This window comes from Tyto alba, unplaced genomic scaffold, assembly GCF_018691265.1.
Source record: "Tyto alba isolate M040663 unplaced genomic scaffold, T.alba_DEE_v4.0 Super-Scaffold_20000042, whole genome shotgun sequence".
Taxonomy (NCBI): Eukaryota; Metazoa; Chordata; class Aves; order Strigiformes; family Tytonidae; genus Tyto; species Tyto alba.
The window spans coordinates 14,766,229-14,782,108 of record NW_024881293.1 but is presented as its reverse complement, the minus strand read 5'-3'; the positions used below and the strand labels follow the sequence as shown (position 1 = coordinate 14,782,108).

General features: G+C 43.9%; 1 protein-coding gene across 3 annotated transcripts in view; it reads right to left on the bottom strand.

Moving 5' to 3' along the window:
• REXO1 (RNA exonuclease 1 homolog) overlaps positions 1-15,880 on the bottom strand; it is a 41,228-nt gene that overhangs the window by 24,979 nt on the left and 369 nt on the right. The window contains exons 2-3 of one of the 3 annotated variants that reach the window (XM_042794226.1): positions 15,643-15,720; positions 1,015-2,798 (exon numbers count right to left, since the gene is read on the bottom strand). In XM_042794226.1, the coding sequence (XP_042650160.1) occupies positions 1,015-2,798; positions 15,643-15,720 (1,862 nt within the window). Of the gene's footprint in view, positions 1-1,014; positions 2,799-9,968; positions 10,083-15,642; positions 15,721-15,880 lie in introns of those variants that run through there. The other 2 variants (XM_009963223.3, XM_042794227.1) reach the window with 2 other exon arrangements.

The following is a 15,880-nucleotide window of genomic DNA, read 5'->3' as shown; positions in this document are numbered from 1 at the left end:
ATTTGTCACCTTTTTTCTTTTTTAAAGCTCTTTCCAATCCAATTCCCTGAACACTTGCTCTGTACACAAGCAAAATCATCCCAACCAGAAAACCTGGGTGTGCTGGGTTTGACAGCAAGTCAGACAATCCCACCCATGCACAGGCAGCAGCTCCTGGGATCCAGGGTCTGCTCTTACTGCCCAGTCAAACTCGTATGTCAGCAGATGAAGGATGAGTTTTGTCTGCTCCTATTTCCCTGCCTCAGATGCTGTTAGAAGATTACTGCTAGCAGCTGCTTTCTAGCCTTTCACACTTGCTCCATTCTGTTTTAATCTTTGAAAACAAGATTCTTACATCCTCTGGGGACCACCTCACAGTCACTGGCAGAGGCCTTTTTATATAAATGCTGTCTTCTTACCCATTTATTCTGAGACCCCTTGTACTTTTTGCAAAAATGTTACCCTCCATTTCTTAATTGCACTACCTATGAGGTATCCACAGATCCTCTTCAAATAGCTGCAGTATGCATTTAAAATAGGAAACAGTAATATGGGGAATCTCCAAAACGTCCAGTGCCAACTACATCAACTTACTTGCACTAACACATTGTCCTGGTTCTACCTGCCACTATGTTCCTTAAACTGCAACAAGAAGGCATTGCCCAGATTAGCAAATTTAGATTAGCTTTGAAACACCCACAACATACTTTCTGAAGCATTTTGTCCAGCCATCCAGGCCACTGTGGTTCTTAGGCCAGATGGAGACAGAAGTAACTGATAACCCTGAAAGCTAAAGGCCTTCCACACAAAAGGTAATTGAATCCTTACATTTCACAGCAGCTTTCAATCCCGCAGGTAAATTCAGGTGCAAACTCTTCAAAGCACTCAGTCATGATATGGATGAGATTATTCCAACATATGGAGTCTCCCTTCATAGCCCTCTTCAGCTACTTGAAATAAGCAACACCACTAAACTAAACCAGAACCCTTTCACATTTAGAGGTGAGAGCACCAAGCAATCCCAACCAGCATTACCTGTTTCCCCAGCCTTCCCTTGTCTTCAGTTTTCACATCTGTGGATTCATTAAAAATCCTGAGACACTCTTCCATTGGATCTGACTCAAAGTCCAAGTCTTTTTCAAGGATGGAATAATCAATGTCATCAGATGTTGAGGAAGACGACGATGACTTTGACAATTTAGAGCGCTTCACTTTCTTCGTCCCTTCATTTTCACTCTCCGAGTCTGAACCACAGTCATTACCATCTGAGTCCGAGCTCACATCAAGTAAGGTAGATGGCAAAGGCCGGCCTTTGTCATCGTCATCTCCACTCTCGTCGCCAAACAGGTCAACATGACTCAAACTCTGCTGCTTCCGACCCTTCTTTGGATCTCCTTTTTCTGTAGAACCGACCTTTTCTTTCTTTCGCTCCAATGCTGGTGCCTTAGTCCCTTTCTCTTTGTTTTTACGACCTGAGGTTTCCTTACCATTTTTCACATCAGCTGTTTTCAGCTTGGAGTCTTTCTTGCCGCTCCCCAGCTTCTCTGTGCTAGAGCCCTTGATGACACCCTCACTCTTGCTTTTCGCTGAACTACTGCTGGCAGACTTGGATTTTTCTTTCTTAAGCCCATCCACTTTCTCTGACTTTTGTTTCTCAGATTTCTTTAAATTCCCATCGGTTTTCACTTTGACACTTTTATCTTTGTAGCTTTTCTCTTCACTCTTCGGTTTTAATTTTTCTTCTTTCTTAAGCAGCTTGTCTTTTTCTGTATTTTTACTTTTCTCCTTCTTACCAACCTCACTGAAGCCAGGTGTTTTACTAACATCTGATTTCTTCCTTTTTGTTTTGTCTTTTGAGTCTTTGTTTTTATTTTCAATTTCCTGGTCATTCTTACCAGAACACAATTTTGCTGCTTTTGCATTCTTGTCTGGTAAGTTTTTGGCAAGATTCTTCTGCGAGCTTGGAAGGTCCTCCATGCCACGTTGTGCTGCTGCTTCTTTGCTATCCTGGGACGCAAAGTCATCCAGTTTGGTCCTCTGCTCTTTGTTGGATAACCCGTCATTTGACTCAGTTTCAGAACCAGCTTTTGATTGTGAACTAACAGAGGTTGGCTTATACTCAACATCAGCCTCATCTTCAGAGGAAGAGAACCTGGCATACACTTCATAATCATCGGGCACTTCGCAGAGCTTCTTTCGCGAAGGAGAGTAAGATTCCTCATAGCTAGACACCCTACCCCTTTTAGACCCCTTTGGCTCCTTTGTCGTGGCTTTGCTCAAAAGCCTGGCTGAGTAATTTGAAAGTGGGTCATATTCCAAGTCTGTAGAAGGCTTAGAGTCATCAATCACGTATTTGCTGTTAGTGACAGTGCTACTGTATTTTTTATTTTGTACTACAGCCTTGGGAACATATTCCAGTGAGCTACCTTTAGATCGGGAACTATCCAAAGTGTATTTGTTTGACCGGCTAGCAGCAGCAAGAGGAGTAGGGTTGTAGTCCGAGTTATTATTAAAGTTGTAGCTACCTGGATTATACTCTAAGGAAGTAAATGAATCATTCTGTGTCCCAGAAGATGACACGGGCGTATTTGAAATGAGTGAGGAGGCCTCTGAAGCACTGAACTCCTTTGTCGTTTCTAGCAGCTCTTCATACTTTTTCTGCTCTCTCTCAACTTCATTTTTGACAGCCTCAATGGCCTTGTTGACCAGCTCCAGCTCCAGAATACCAGGTGTCACATCTGTAATGTCGGCCAGACTGCCTTCCTCTGCTTCCAGCGAGGGCCTCGGAAGCTCTGGATTGTAGGGATCATAGCCCCGCTCTGTAAAAGAGAAAGAAAAAAAATAATTTACTGCCAGCAATTGAGGCAAAATTTTCTTTGGAGTAAAATTTCTAAATGGCCTTTTTAAGGTCTCCTCTCCTCAAAACTCAGTACTGAAAGACACTACCAAAAGTCATGCTCTTGTCACTACAGAATAAACATTTGGCACCAAAAGCCACCAATGATGTTCTCCGGTCAGCGCCAGGTGTGTGGCTAGACTCGATTTTACAAACTATTCCCAGGTCATAAGGGCTAAAGATCTATTAGCAAAGTGCTTTTATCACTCATGGAAAAGCTCTATAAATTAAATGCTCTTCAGGGCACCAATGAGTAATCACTGTATTAGGACCAAGAGGAGATGAGTATGCGCAGAATTATCTGCTTAATTCAATGAAGCGACCAAGGGAGGAAAGAGGATTCCACTACGGAAACTGTGGATTAGGTTCTCGCTTATCAATGCCAATGCCTAAAGCCCACTGAAAGCCTCCAATATTCCTCAAGCTCAGTATTTCTGACAGCAGCTGCAGGAAAACCAGTCTTATTTGGACTGACAACCGGAGTGCTGCCAGTAAGAAAGAACTGCAAGTACAAAGGCAACACAACTCAACCAACACAGAACAACCACCAAGAAATGAACATTAAACACCCAGAACACTTCTCTTTTCTGACATTTGTCTTCTCAGAGAAGTCCCCTTGGTGGCCTCCCTTACACAGGCATTTCTAGGACTAGGAACAGAGGATCACTCTGACCACACTGCACAGCTCCGCCAACCACAGCTCTGCAGGAGAGCTTTTGGTGAGCGATGGTTCACCCTATGGAACTTATATAGAAATGCCCAAGCAGCCTGTCCAAGGGACAGCTTACAACTGAGGAGTCTCTTAACGCTCATCCTGTAACAGTCACCTTGAAAAGGACATTAGAGTCGTCGTCACAAGCATAAATGCTGTCTAGTTTCTGCCAGGGTATCTCAAACTCTCCCACCAACCTTTCCAACTCATGGTAAAAAGGAAGGGAAAAGGATGTCATTCACATGCGTGTGCAGGGTGACAGGCACTCTGCTTGCCAAAGAATGGGCAGGAAAATAACTTCACCTTGAAAAGTTGGACTAATAATGGAGGAACCCAGCAATAAAGATGACTGCATTTAACAAGCTAACAGAAGCTACAGGTAAGTGAATGGCTTTTTTTTTTTTTGACTTTGAACAGTTTTCAGTCCTTCTTTTCAGTGTCTCTGGATGCTGCTATTCCAGAGGAACTTTGCTAGTTCTTTGATAGAAGGACAGTACTAAAACTGGATTTCCAACACGAATACGTAGAACAAAACAATAAGCAGGGAGATTAGAAAAAAACCCACAAACCTCTCAAGGTCTAAGAGGGATGAGAGAATTTCTTGTAACAGCCAGAAATAAACAGTGTTTACAGGAGCTGTTTCTACCATTCTCACAAGATTGAGTTTTTTCTCCAATTTTTTTTCTTTTTGATAGGATCCATGAATGCACAGCTCCCTTTGGTAATAAGAAACGAATCTGTCTAGCAGTTGGCTGAACTAGCCTCCAAGGAAGCAGAATAACAGAGACTGGGTTAAAATAAAGGCAGTGGTTTCATAAAATACTTTTTACCCCTTAGGTTTGCAAAGTTTTTTTCCAAACCAATCAGCTCCTGATTGAGCAGGGACTCTGGGCAATTGCAGTATTATGTCACCATCTTCCAAAGGACAGTCTGAGCTGTGCCTCGGACCAGAAATGTGGGGGAAAATGAACAAGGTGACACCTTTGTATAACCAGCTCCCCCTCCACCCATTACAAAGTGCTTTACAACCATGACACGAAGAGCATTTCCCAAAGTAGTGTCTGCTCTTCCCCACTACGACACCCGGCACAGCTCGCTCCCTGGGGGAGAGAGGGAGGGACAAGGTGGCAAACCAGAACATCTCAGCGGATGGCGTACACCAGGCAGATATCCAGAGTCTATTTAGAAAAATAAACCATAAAGAAATGCAGGTAACAAGAAAAAAACTGGAACAAACCTAGATGCAAACAGCACCATCATCAAGGCTGGTATATGTAAACAGATTATCAAAACAATTAGGTATAAATATTAGCCTAACAGCTGATAAAGAACAGAGAGCCCTCAATACCCACCACCTCATTGCAAAACATCAACTCCATAGTGGTAGAAAAGACCAGTACAGTGAGATCTGGAGGAGTCAGCTACTACCCTGTCACACAAGATGGAGACTGAAAATTTAGCACAAGCAGTGATAAGGCAACTGCTGAAAGACTGGTAATTTGTGCAGAGATAAGTATTAGCTGGCCTACAGAGGGGAGGATACAGAGTCTGGATCTAAAGACTTGTCAAAATATATAAAAAAAAAAAAGCGCTAACACATCAAAACAACTCACCCCAAACTACACAGAATACATTCTGTCCACACAGAAAAGCAAACTATTTTAAATATATCAGGATACAGAGAAAGTAGAAGACAACCTAAGCACAGATCTGGTATCTGATTCTCTGCTGTTCATCTATAGTATAAAACTAATTTGCACATTTACTTTCAGTGGAATGACCAGATGTAAAAATACATTATAATCTCTGAGAATGCCAGCAGGCTTTGAGATATTGTCATGTAAGAGCTCTTTTGTAGGTGTGTAGGAAGCCTGATGGATTACCCAAGCGCCGCTGATCAAAGGCTACCTTTTCCATGAAAGACACTTGTGTAAGTGAGCTCCACGATACTAATCAGGACTGTCACCTTTGGCCACGATGCATTTGCAGACAATGTAGTGGAAACACAAGCAGAAGGGGATTTTATATATAACTATATATATACATACATATCTACCTGCAGAGCCATATACATACAAGTCCCCAAAGTCAGAGAAATTAAATATGCTAACTGAAATCAGGCCATCTTTTCAGATGCCTAATTATACTCCTAGGAACCTAGGAGAGGAAGGGACCTCTGGGTGCCTGAGCGCAGAGCCACGCAGGCAGGCACCCAGCTAGACCCACATGCCCCTTCTTACAACCTGGATACAAGATTCAAAGGAGTTGTCTTCAGCTTTTGCATTTATTCCTCTTAATTTCAAACACTAATATGAATACCCATGCTGTAAAGAAAGATTACTACGAGATGAACGACGCTGGTCCTGCTATTCTGATATACAAGATGCAGTATTTCTGTTGAAGCAAAATGAGTGAGAGGCACCACGTAGTGAAATAACTCCTCTTGGATAGATGTAAAATTAAGAGTCTACACTGTCCTTTGAGAATCACAAGATAATGAGACTCGAGATGACAACTCCTTGTAGGATTGTGAGCTAAACTGATATCAGGACACTCGTTAAAATACAAACTATTTTAATAAATTAATGTACCTGAAGACATATGAAATAGTTCTTCTGAGACATAAAAACATGAAGTTAACATCGACACTATACAAAATGAGTTGTTAATAATTTACAAGGGACCTCATCGAACAATTTATTTAACCTAGAACTACTTTAGAATATATCAAAATGAACTGTATTTAAATCAGCCATTTGAGCACAGAGTATACAGAAGTGTAAAATAGGGTTTCTCCAAATAAACAAGGCTGATTGTTTTTTTCCTGTCTACACTCATGCTGGTTCTCAGAAACGAGGCCTCAGTTCTGAGGTGGAGCTGTTTTATTACAGAGCTTCTACAAGCTAACGACTCCTTGCTGGACACTGGTCCTTCTAGTTTGTGCAACAGGCAAAGGCAGTAAACAAAGGCTGACATTAAAGGAATAATGGGAGCACAAGCTCACCCGTTTGATGTCAAAACTTACTTTACAGTGAATCATTCTGGAAAAAAAGATGTCTCTTTTTTCCAAGTACCCTACCAGAACACATACTTCAGATGCTTGAAATACAGAAAAGCCCAAACGTATGACAGGTATTGGTCATTATAAATCTGCAGGTTTTGGAAGAGGAGTCAAGCTCTTGCATGCATGTGGGACATGGATGACAACTACCTTCCTTCCAGATATAACAGAGTCGCTCAGCAGCAGCAGCAGCTGCTAAACAAAAGTGAGGCAAAAATTAAAAACTTTCAAATTTACGGCCATTAGGATCTCATAAAGGAAGGGTTTGCTGGCCAAGCCACAGCGGGACCAGCAGAGGCCAAACAGCGAACATTTTCAAGATGCATCGCTGCTGACATCACCCATTCTCCCGGGTTACCTGGAGCTGGCAACAAAAGGTGCATTCATCAGGAGATGGGGAAGGTGAAAGCTGTTGGGAGACCACTTTGGAGAGGAAAAAAAAAAAAAAGGTACTTTTATTTTAACGTCATCAGGACAGCTTTATTAGCTTAACAGCTTGCCTGTGTTTACAGTGTCAGTATATAGCAAATAGACAACCTTTGTGATTACAGAAAAATTATCACCATTGGAAAATTATTTTAAGCTTTTCATGTAATGCTTCACAGAAGAGACAGTGCTTCCTCAAGAACAAAATGTTTCAAAAAGCTTTCACCAGTAGGCTGAGTTTTGCTACTCTTCAGAATTAAACAGTGCAAAAGAAATGGCACTTTTTGGCGCAGACCTCATTTGCAAGTACCCAAAGCATACTTCCAACAATTAATTTAACAATAATATCCAACCACTTGGAAATAATTAACACTGAGATTTAAAATAGTACATTTCAAATAATTATCCAGAGTAAATGGGTTAGGAGGGCAGGTAAGAGGAGCAAAGAGAAATGTTTCTTCAACTTTAAATATAACCCTAGTCCTAAGAATCTTTTTTTGCTCCTTTCTCTTTTTAAATAATAAATTTAAGTATTAAAATTAAGTATTAAAAGTATAGATAACCTTGGGCTGGCCTAAGAACATCAGGGAAGGAAGGCCTGAGAGGTATTACAGCCAGTCTAGTCCAAACTGGCTTCTCCCTATGCACCCCACTCCTTGCATTTGTTACTCCATGAGAAGTATTTGATGCCACAAAGTACAACATGAACCAACACACTAATTTCTTTAGTGGAAAAAAAGAAGCAAATACGAGAAAAGAAAGTCTTATATTAGCAAGGCTGAAAAAAGTTTGAACAGTCATCTGCCACACTGTGGTATTTTTAAACCTGCTGTGACAAAGCCTGCTTAAGGTCAGGGTATAGTTTCACCAGATGTTGTCAGCCAACATAAGCACCTGGTGCCACCCAAGGACTGTCTCTGGGCTGAACTGGTTGACCAGGGGGCTCACTGGAGGGTGTCACAACCAGCATAGGGAGGGGTGGATCACACCGAGGGACAAGAGGAGCCAGGCATCATCCTCACACAAGCCATAAACCATTTTCTCAGCTCAGCTGCCCAAGACTGCTGACATGCTGGAGAAGAGACACGGACCTGCCCGAGTGGGCTCAATCCAGCAAGGGAGCAGCTCCAACGTGGGCCATGTCACTGCCCAGCAGGCAGTGTGATCAGTAGGAAACTCACTTTGACTGGAGGAAGTTAGGGCACATCCCTCAAAGCAGTTCAGACAACAACATCCAGGGAAGCAGTGAACACCTCCTAATTCTATTCAAGAAAACGCAACTTTGTGCAGTTTTGTCTCTGGCACAGCAAAAGAGAAATCTCAGAGGTCCTCCAGCCTACTAAATACAGTAGCTGCACCCTCCTGAGAGCCTCACAGACAGTCCTGGAGGACAGCTGGGACTGCCACTGCTTCACACAGCAACCTGAGTTGAATCTAAGGATTCAAAAGCCAGAACAGGACAGTCTGGCCCATGCAAACGCCATCATTTACATTCCTCTATAGCCACAGTGATTTACAGTCCCACCCGCTCTGGTGCTACAACAACAGTAGGCAAAGAGCATCAGAGGGATGTCAAGATCTGATAAATGTAATGTTTTCCTAAGAGGGAATCACACCATGGGTACATTTCTCCCATAACCTAGGAAAGAACGCAAGAAGAAACAGTCGTGTGTTTGCCAGGAGAGGGGCAGAAAGCAAAGGCTGGCACCCAAAATATCACGATTGCTCCCCAGTCTGCTACCCCGACCCCACAGCCTGTCATCATGCAGGCTAGAAGGTGTCTCACCGTTTTAAAATCGATGATACATTAATCTGGATATTCAGTGTTTGGATTCTTTGGAGATCTTTCCATTCCCTCTCTCATTTTAGCTTTAAAGTTATTCCTCAATATACAAGAAAAGTTGAAATTCTGTTTGAAAAAAAAAAAAAAAATAAGAGACTTATTTTTTTCTATTTCCGAGAACAAGACAGACCAGAAAACATTTCCACATCTCCTATATAAAACTAAGGATCTACTCTAAAACTCAACTAGTAGAGCAAGTCTTCTTTTCAAAGAAGCAGAAGAAAAAAAAATGCTTCAAGTATTCTGGTGTCTTCTTTTCTCTCTATTCAACTCCAGCTTGAAAAATTACTTTGACCAGCATGGTCACAAGCAGTAACACTACTCCTCACCCACCAGTCCCTTAATTTTCCAGCCTTCCTATGGCTTTCTCAAGATAAGTTATCTTCTCAACACCTGATTTATTTCTTTAACTATTTCAGGTGAAGAATTCTCATTTAAGAAAAAAAATAAAAACACACACACACAAAAAAAAACCAAACAAACAAAAAAAAAAACCACAAAAAAACAAAACCCAGTGTTTCAATACAGTCACAACTGGATACTTTGAAAAACAAAGTTTAAAACTAAAGAAAAGCACCTTTCAAATTATATTACATTTTAAAACTTCAGCTGTGACTTATAAAGGGCTAAAACCAAAAGTTAAACTGGTTTTAAAACCTGTCTGGCTTTAGTTAACTCAAAAGCAGGAATTAAGACTTTGCAGCTCCCTTACGGCAGACACCTGCAGCTCCGCAGACTTTAACCAGCTAACCCAACACACTCCTTGATTCTCAGCACAGATCCTCTCTTTAATAAAAAGGCTAGATCTCACAGGGAAATGAAAATCTTTGTGCAACTAAACCCTACAAAGCAGAGCTGAGTTTTTTGCATAGTCCATATATTTTGGAGGCAGATGTAACCCTAAGGACCAAAGACTCATGTTAAATGAATGGCTAACACGTGAAAGCCTCTCTGGAGAAGGCACTTCTCTCACAGCTGCTTCTTCACGTACTGCAACCCACACAAAAACACAAGTTCACTCCACAGTAAGTCAAAAACTTCAAAGAATTACCTGAGCTCCCCGCGGTTAATAAATATTGCAGATATTTGTTCATGCTGTACTTGAGGCTTTTAATATCTGCTTGGTACTGCTAAGACACTCCGGCAAAGGCTTATGGCACAATACCGCTGACCATGTGCTGACACAGCACTTTCTGGGCTGCAGAGATAATTAGGGCAGGACTTACCAACCCAAAGTCCCGCCTTCACCCTCATTTACTCCCAAGTCAGACTGGGTTTTACTCCACTGTCTGCAGGGGCTTTTTGACTCGTTTTCTTCTTTCCTAGCGCTACCACTCTCATCTTGGGGGATTTTTTTGACATCTTACTCTCCCCACTCCCCAACTGTACATGTTGCTTTTTACTTGATTTGAGCAACGCAAGTTGGCAAGCGCAGCGGTTTCCCAAACAGCAATCCCCTCGTCCCGCCAGGTCCCCCAGCAGCAAGCTCCCCAGTCCAAGCCCAATTCCACCCCACTTCTCCAGCCCCCACAGCCCACGCTCAGGCCCAGGGGGGGAAGGAGGCTGCAGGGCAGGCAGATGGGCTGGCCCTGCCTGTCGGTGCGTGCCTGCCCGCAGCCCAGCGCCGCCGCCTCTCCGGGATACGTGAGCCGACACGCCGCCCCGGCACCTCCAACCCACCTCGCCCAGCACAGGGAACCCCCCAGGAAAGCACGGTGGGAAACTCTGGACTAGCAAATTGGGCTGCTGGCTTCTCCAGCGCTAACACAGCGCTGTGGTGTTTGACTAGAGGAAAAGAAAAAAAAAAAAAATAAATCAGAAGAAGTGTTTTTAAATGGCAGGTGAGATATCCCACATTGGAGAGAGAAATGCTGTAAGAACAGACAAAGGGCCCCTGTGGCTGGCAGAGGGGGGACCTGAGGAGCTCACAAACGCCAGCACGATGCTAGTGCCTCTGACACCCAAGCAGGTCACTGCACCTTTAGCCTTCAAAATCCTTCCAGCTTGACAGAGGAGATTCGCTCCCACCTTCTGCTTTTCACAGTGTAACTGGAGTGAGGAAGAGCCACGTGCAAGCTCGGGACCGAGTCTCCCCACAGCCACACTCCCACTTGCAGAAAGACCAAGAATCGGAAGTGCCAGCCCACACTGCAATCCTGAGACATAAAGCAGCTGCACCTGCCTACCCACAGGAAACCTGCCATAACTGACAATTTAGTTAAATGACAAGAAATCCCTAACTGCTAGAAAGCCATGACTGCTTTACATGAAAAGACATGTCTTGACCTTACCGTCAATTGGGTTTTCTATTCTTTATTTCACAACTCACTTAAAAAAACCAACACTCACCAGTGACATTTTGGTAATTACTGTCCTAATCGCAAATGTGGAAAAAAAGAAAGCAATTTTGGCAATGTCGCCCACATGTAGTTCATGGACTAGAGCACCTGACACCCATCCACCTGATTTCCTCTCGGTGAAGAAATACCAAAGGCAGCTCATAAGTTTGCATTTCTGCTCATTCAGTTTCCCTGTAGCAAATACAATAATAAAAGCTCTTTCCTACAAGATGCTGATCTTGCACAACATCAAATAGAGGAAGGAAAACGCATCTGTTAAAGACTTCTTTTAATCCTTTCTACACATGGTGTGAACCTGCACTGCAATAAGTAATACAAAGCAATCCCAGACAATGCAGAGAGGCTGCTCCCACCAAACACCGCTGAGTTTAATGCGCAGCCCCTCAGCAATGTGCTGACAGGGGAAGAAGACAACGGCCTTGATCCTAGGGTGACATATGGTCTGAGGATGATTAAAGCTGGCTTTTAACATTTAAAGAGTCACTTTAGGTTTTACCTAGCATCATTTTACACAGTGTTTTATATACAAGTCACAGCCATCCCACGTGGCTGCTTTCTGGTTGAAGACTTTGAAGAAGGGAGAGGTGAAGTGCCCTCCTGTACCAGTGACAGGATCAACAGAGTTAACACTGGGGAGATAAGCCCAAGGATTTCTCTGCACCTGACCTGAGCAAACAGGAGCCAAATGGTGTTACAGCAGCTTACTTGTGGGCTGGGTAGCGTAAATCACACAGAGGTGAAACACTCATCGCTGGATGGTACCACACAAACTCATGCAGTCACCTTTCAAAGATACAATCTAGATTTTATCTGCAAAGTCTTGCCCATCTAAATAGAAAATCCACACAGCAAGAAAACCGTTCCACAAGCTTTGGACCATACCAGAAAACTGCAGAGCAACTGTCAGTAATGCACCACTCTTGGATAAAGTATTTCAAGGCAGGGTGCTGAAAGCCTTCCTCTTCCCATCTCACACTAACACAAAGATTACGGCAAAGAGGAACTCAGACCTCCAGACCTGGATGCAGCTTTCTGCTGTGGGTTCAAAAAACATCCAACTCTTAGGCATCTCCTGACAGCTACTATCAAACCCAGCAAACCAAAGAGCTGGCTTCCTTAAGATAAAGAGATGTATTATGCTTCTTTTATGTCTTTCAGCATACGCAGGCCCTAGACTTTAAAGAGACCTATTTTTCTCCACTACAGATCTTGAAGACACGCTTTTAGGACTGAAGGCAGTCCTTCCCTCCTACTTACACAGCACGCTTTCAAAGCACTTCACATGCATTCAATAATCTTTTCATCCTGCTCTGAAGCAGGTGGGTTTTAGTCATTTTGTAGATGGAAAAAGCACTTCAGCCAAGTCAGGATTAGAATTTGCAGTCTCCAGATTCCCAGTCCTGTACAGGCTTACATCCCATTTCTCAGCCCAACACTGCTGTGGAAATACCACATCGGTGCATGCTACCACCTAGCACCTTCCTGAGCTTTCAGCCAACCTCGAATTTCCACAAGTCTCCAGGTAGCCACACTCTTTTACCACGCAGGCAGATACTTGCAGTAAAGATACTGGAATAGATTTCCCACGTGAAGCATCATACATTTCAGAGCTCAGTTCAAACACACCCTACGGACCAGCTGCATCACACCGGTTCCCTTTGCACCCAACAAGTTTGTATTTACTTAGCTGCTTTCAGAGGGGAAGAGAAGGGAACTCCTGCTATGCAGACAGCAGCAGACAGGAGAGAACTCGGTCCTCCGTGCCTGTTAGGGCATCAGCAGCAGCAGCAGGAGGCCTTTCCATCACTGTCTCCCAGTGGTTGGGACCATGAGAGAACTATATGAAAAAGAAGGATCATTTTTTACAAATATCTGAACATTACACTCCTCAGGAAATCTGGAACAGTGAGGGGGCAGAGAAGAGGAACCGTGCTAAGCCCCACTAACACCTCTTTTCACCTCCCCTCTGCTCCATCTGGCATGAGTCCGCAGCCTCCTCCCACCACAACCTGGCAAGGCCAGCTCCAAAACCTCAGTTTTCAAAAGCTACTTTCAAGGCTACGAAAGATCTACTAAGCGTTTTGGGGTTACTGCCAGTCCTACAGTGATCCAAAAACAACCAAGTCAACATCAGCCTTGAATCAATATGTTTAGCAGACTGATTCTTCAGACATTATCCTTTTTTCTAGGCACTATCCGAGAAAACACAGATCTACACTGTAGGTCTTGGTGTAGGTACCTACCTGCTTTGGCAAAAAAAATATACTTTTAAAGCTTATTTATCGAGTGTCATGATTAAATAGGTCAAATATGCCCCAGTGCACTGTTATAAGGCTACTTTACAACGAGGCAAGCGGTTTCACTGACAGGGAGCAACTTACATTGGATCGAGAACCTGCTTTCTAGAAGATGGTTGCCTGGTTGCTAGCTAAACTACTACACCCTCTAGCGTAAATCTTAAACACATCCTTCCAGGCTAGATGAGCTTCAGACAGACAGAGGAAAAGACACAAGCACTTCAACCTGAACCCTTCAGATGAAGCTAAGCCATAGCACTGCTTAAAAAATGCAAAAGCATCTTCTGCTCCTATAGAAATCAAGCACCTTACACAAAGTCCTTTCTAAAAGACAGATTTTTGCAGCGGATTCATTGCCCATTTTCCATTTCTCAACTGAAATCAACACTGAAAAAAAAATGGCTGAAGTCCAGCACTAAGCTGAGGCAGAATTTACAGATCCCTGGTTATGACAGCCATGCCATGCATTAAATGCTAAGAGTTTGGGAGAGAGGGCAGGAACACACGCTGAGCCTGCTGGCAGGAGTGGGAGGCAGCAGGCTGGAAATTAAGCCTCACAATCCTGCTTCTTTCGCAAGTGGCAGACACTTCACCTAGAAAAACTAGACCCACACTATAGCTTTTGTTTTTCAAAATCCAGAGCTTCTTTAACAGCCATAATACAGTAAGTAAACTGGTCTCACTCCCCAAAGCACGAGCGTTTTCTCCTGGGTCACTAACGCACCTGAGCCAGGCCTAACAAGACATTGGAATAATTTCTTTGTCATTCACACTCAGCTCTTACATTAACACTTTTCAGCCAGTATCAGAAGCTGCACACACTTTCCAGGTGCACCAGGCGGTTTTACTAAAGAGCAACATTCATTTCTCCATTTCAAAACTCAAAACCAGCACCAGCTTTTATTTAATAACAGCAGCGTGTTTCAGGTGGCAGACCAAAATGAGCAAATCTAGTTCCCAAACAGACGCCTGACAGATATCTGAAGACAAACAGGAATAAGATAATGATAATTTCAAGCATCTAGAGGATCATTCTAAAGAGTTCTAGGGCGCTTTTCAAATTCAAAAGAACACTGACAGAGGCAAAAACTTTTGTCTTTCTGATATGGTATCTGCCTGTCTGTGACAGCCCTGAATGTGCTTCCTTTACTTTAAATTTAACCAGTCTTGGAAAGTTCACATGGTAACCAGGAGACACGAAGAATTAATAATTTTCCAAAACTGCGAATAATACAAAGTTAAGCAGGTACAGAAAAAGCACAAGTTGTGCTTTATTTTGACAACTTATGCTTCAGGTTGCTAGAGACCATACATATTAGCAAGTATATCTAACTGAAACAACAAAGCTTCAACAAAAAGAAAGGAAGCAGCATTTTTCTAGGGAGAAGAGTGAAGGCTTTTCTCTCCAAATAAAATAAGCAGATCAGCAAATAACACGTGTAAGTAAAACGACAAGAGTTGCTGGAAGGACAGAGGAGAACAATAGCTCACTGGCTTTTTTGTAGCCAAGCTTAATTCGAGAAACCTGGCAGCACTCCATGCCTTACTGAAGTCCCTCATCAGGAGAAGGCCCAGCTCACTGCAGCCCCACCACAACACCCCACCAGCAGGACCTGCCTCGCAGCAACTGGACTAGAGAACACATCACCTCCAGCTCCCAAACCCATGCACCTCCTGAAGGGTTGTGACAGTACAGCCACTGTTAGCAGAGGTTTGAAGGACTGCCCTGACACCTCACCGCCACATGAGCTAGCGTGCCTGGAGGGACAAAGAAAGGAATCAGAACAGAACTGCCCTTCTGCAGCCTCCTTCCTGGTGAGGAGAGACAAGCTGTCCTCAGGCAATCGGACATTTTGGAAAGCCACTCCCCACCACCCCTGTGTCAGGTGGCAACTGTGGGATCTGACCAACAACGATGACGAGATACTCATCTCTCCCTCACCCAGCGGGGCAGAAAAGGCCCTTCGACCCTCCGTCAGAGGCAACAAGAGGTGACAACCAAGGGCCCAGAACCCGGGCAGAGCTGACCGCATGCAGACCCAAGAGCTCAGGGGCGAAGGGGACCCACCTGGATGATGCTGACAGACCCCCGTGGGGGCTCCCCGTTTGAGAGAGGGAATACCAGGGCCCCGGGAGCAGGTGGGACCTAGAAGAGTCAGAGGCAAATTCAGGCCCTGAAGGGTCTGGGAAGGCGTCCGAAGCAGGAAGGGAGCGGGTCTGTCCTTCCCAGGGAGAAGGACACCGTGCTGCTGGGGGGCAGCGCCGGGGTGGGAGGTGAGGACGGCGCGGGCCCGGGCACAAGTACA